At 53.2% G+C, this 2,686-nt stretch overlaps 1 protein-coding gene across 1 annotated transcript in view; it reads left to right on the top strand.

Moving 5' to 3' along the window:
* The window catches only part of UBN1 (ubinuclein 1), a 33,208-nt gene that overhangs the window by 19,413 nt on the left and 11,109 nt on the right, over positions 1-2,686 (top strand). Inside the window, exons 10-11 of the mRNA XM_015419416.1 lie at positions 268-386; positions 873-1,001. Of these exons, the coding sequence (XP_015274902.1) occupies positions 268-386; positions 873-1,001 (248 nt within the window). The remainder of the gene's footprint in view (positions 1-267; positions 387-872; positions 1,002-2,686) is intronic.

Here is a 2,686-nt window from a genome sequence, read left to right on the forward strand (position 1 = left end):
GAAACAGAATCCATTAAATAGTGATTCCATAATTTTCGGAACCAATTTTCTGTTGTTGGAGCTTTAATATCTTTCCAAAGAGTACCAATTGTGGTCTTGGCAGCTTCTAGCATTATTTCGATAGTTGCTTTATGTGGTCTCTTCATTAATTCTGATGGCCAGGTATTTAAAAACAGTGTTTCCGGTGTGAATTGAACTTGTATTGAAGTAACTTCTTGATGGTCTTGCTTGAGTGCAAAAGCTGTTTCTCTGCTATGCTCTGGGCAGGGCGGCCGACTGAAGGAGCGTCTTCACAAGCTCAAGGAAGCCATCAGCCGGGCGATGCCGGAGCAGATGTCCAAGTACCAGGAGGAATGTCAAGCGCACACTCAGGCCAAATTTGCCAAGTAGGCTTCCGATTCCCCCCCCCTCCCTTTCCGTCCTGGTGCCTTCCAGACTCTGGGGGTTTCCCTTGTGTACCCGGGACTGTCGAGGGTTTCCTTAACTGGTTCCTCCTCCGCCCTTTCTTTCCTGCAACAGTCTGGCTAGAAGAACGACAGGCAAGGCTTCCAAGGGGTGTTGTGCATTAGAAGTCAGCAGAATGGCCGCTCCACGTTCCAGGACTCCTCTTGTTGGGGTTGGGTGGGAAAAGATGCACTGAAGGCTTCAAAAGCAAGCTTGTTAACGTCATAGGGAAGGCAGTGGCTGTGTGGGTTCCCAGGGGAAACAGCCCTAGTTCCCAGGGGAAGGAAAATGGTGGGGGGGGGGGGCTCTCAGCAGGAGAGGGTGTTTGCTTCCTTTCGAGCATGAAGCTGTCTCTGGGCTGTCTAGCTGAGTGAGACGGAGGCCTCTTGCGATCCAGTACGGCTCTTCTTTCATCTTCCTCCACTCAGGATGCTGGAAGAGGAAAAGGACAAGGAGCTGCGGGAGCGGGTCTGCTCCGAGGACGAGGACGACGACGATAAGGGAGGGAAGCGCATCATGGGGCCCCGGAAGAAGTTCCAGTGGAACGAGGAAATCAGGTGAGCCGGGATCGAGGGGACCTTACCGGTTCGGCAGCCCCCGTGCCGGGAGACGAGGGAGTCCCAGGGTTCGGGCTCTCCGTGCCACTGGGTTGGCTGAGGTGTCCCAGTCCTTAGCTTTGCCCCGGGAGCTTCGCGTTTGAATCCTGCGCAAAGGGATTTGCACAGCTGGAGACAAGATGCCGGCTAGAGAAACTCGCACAGCTGAAGATGCCGGCTAGAGAAACTCGCACTTCAAGGAAGTGTTTATTCCAAGTTTCGTTTATTGTCTTAGCCATTGGCCATAACAGCACAAAGTAAATCAAAACACAACAGAAATATACATCAACTAGAAATAATGCCCATTGCGGAAATAAATACAACGGGATCTAGAAAGAGGCTCTGGGAGAGTGCTCTGGCTTTGGGCAAACAGTGTCAGTTTCCTGTGGCGACCTCAGCAGGGTTTAATGACAGAGTCCACTGTTTTCTCCAGAGGGACTGATCTCTGCTACCTGAAGAGCATTTGTATGTTTGAGTTATCTGTAGCCCTCACCTGGAGAGTGGTAACCATTGTTACCCATTCTCCTCTCCCCTATGAGGTATGTTATGCAACTGAAAATCCCAACTGCCTTGCGGGGGGGGGGAGTTTGAGGTGTGGAATGGACTGAAGTCCAATCAGCTTCCATATGCAAAAGACCAGGTTGTCGCAGCAGTTGTGGTGTGGGCGGGACCCGGGCTTTGCCTTCTGATTGGTGGCGATATATGCTGAGGAGCAGTGCCATCAGCCATACACTAAGGGAGTGCATTTTAGAATTAGAACTTTGGCTTATTCCCTTTTACGGTGGTGGAAAGTGCCGTTAAGACACAGCCAACGTATGGCGGCCCCATCGGGCTTTCAAAGAAAGGACGAACAGAGGCGGTTTGCCATCGCCCTCCTCTGTGTCGTTACCCTAACCTGCTTTGCCGGTCTCCCACCCAAGTCCCGACGAGGACCGAGCTTGCTTCGTTTGCAGCGTCTGATGAGAGCATTCCCCTTTGCAGCCCTCCTCCTCCCCTCCCCATTGTGGAACTCGTGAGTGGCCCCCATAGAGTTCTTGGGAGGGTCTGCCATCCAGGTGTTGACCGTGTCTGGACTGCGTGCCCTTGAGCCATCCGGGTATATGGTTCTCCTCCACCCCGGGGTATGAGCAGCGCCCTGGGTCACTTAGCTTACAGATCAGTGTTGGACAGGGAGCATCAGGGTAGCTCAGTGGCTGGACTGTTGAGCTTAGGCTGAGGAGGGACAAGAACATAAGAACATAAGAGACGCCAATGTTGGATCAGGCCAAAGGCCCATCCAGTCCAACACTCTGCATCACACAGTGGCCAGAAATACCAGGTGCCCTCAGGAGGTCCAGCAGTGGGGCCAGGACATTAGAAGCCCTCCCACTGTTGACCCCCCCCCCAAGCACCAAGAAGACAGAGCATCCCTTGCCCCAGAGCCCCTATCTATACCTTGTGGCTGATAGCCACTGATGGACCTCTGCTCCCTATAAGAACATAAGAGACGCCAATGTTGGATCAGGCCAAAGGCCCATCCAGTCCAACACTCTTGTGTCACACAGTGGCCAATAATACCAGGTGCCATCAGGAGGTCCACCAGTGGGGCCAGGACATTAGAAGCCCTCCCACTGTTGACCCCCCCCCCCCAACACCCAAACAGCACG

Source organism: Gekko japonicus, unplaced genomic scaffold (genome assembly GCF_001447785.1).
Source record: "Gekko japonicus isolate JY-2015 unplaced genomic scaffold, Gekko_japonicus_V1.1 scaffold513, whole genome shotgun sequence".
Lineage (NCBI taxonomy): Eukaryota > Metazoa > Chordata > Lepidosauria > Squamata > Gekkonidae > Gekko > Gekko japonicus.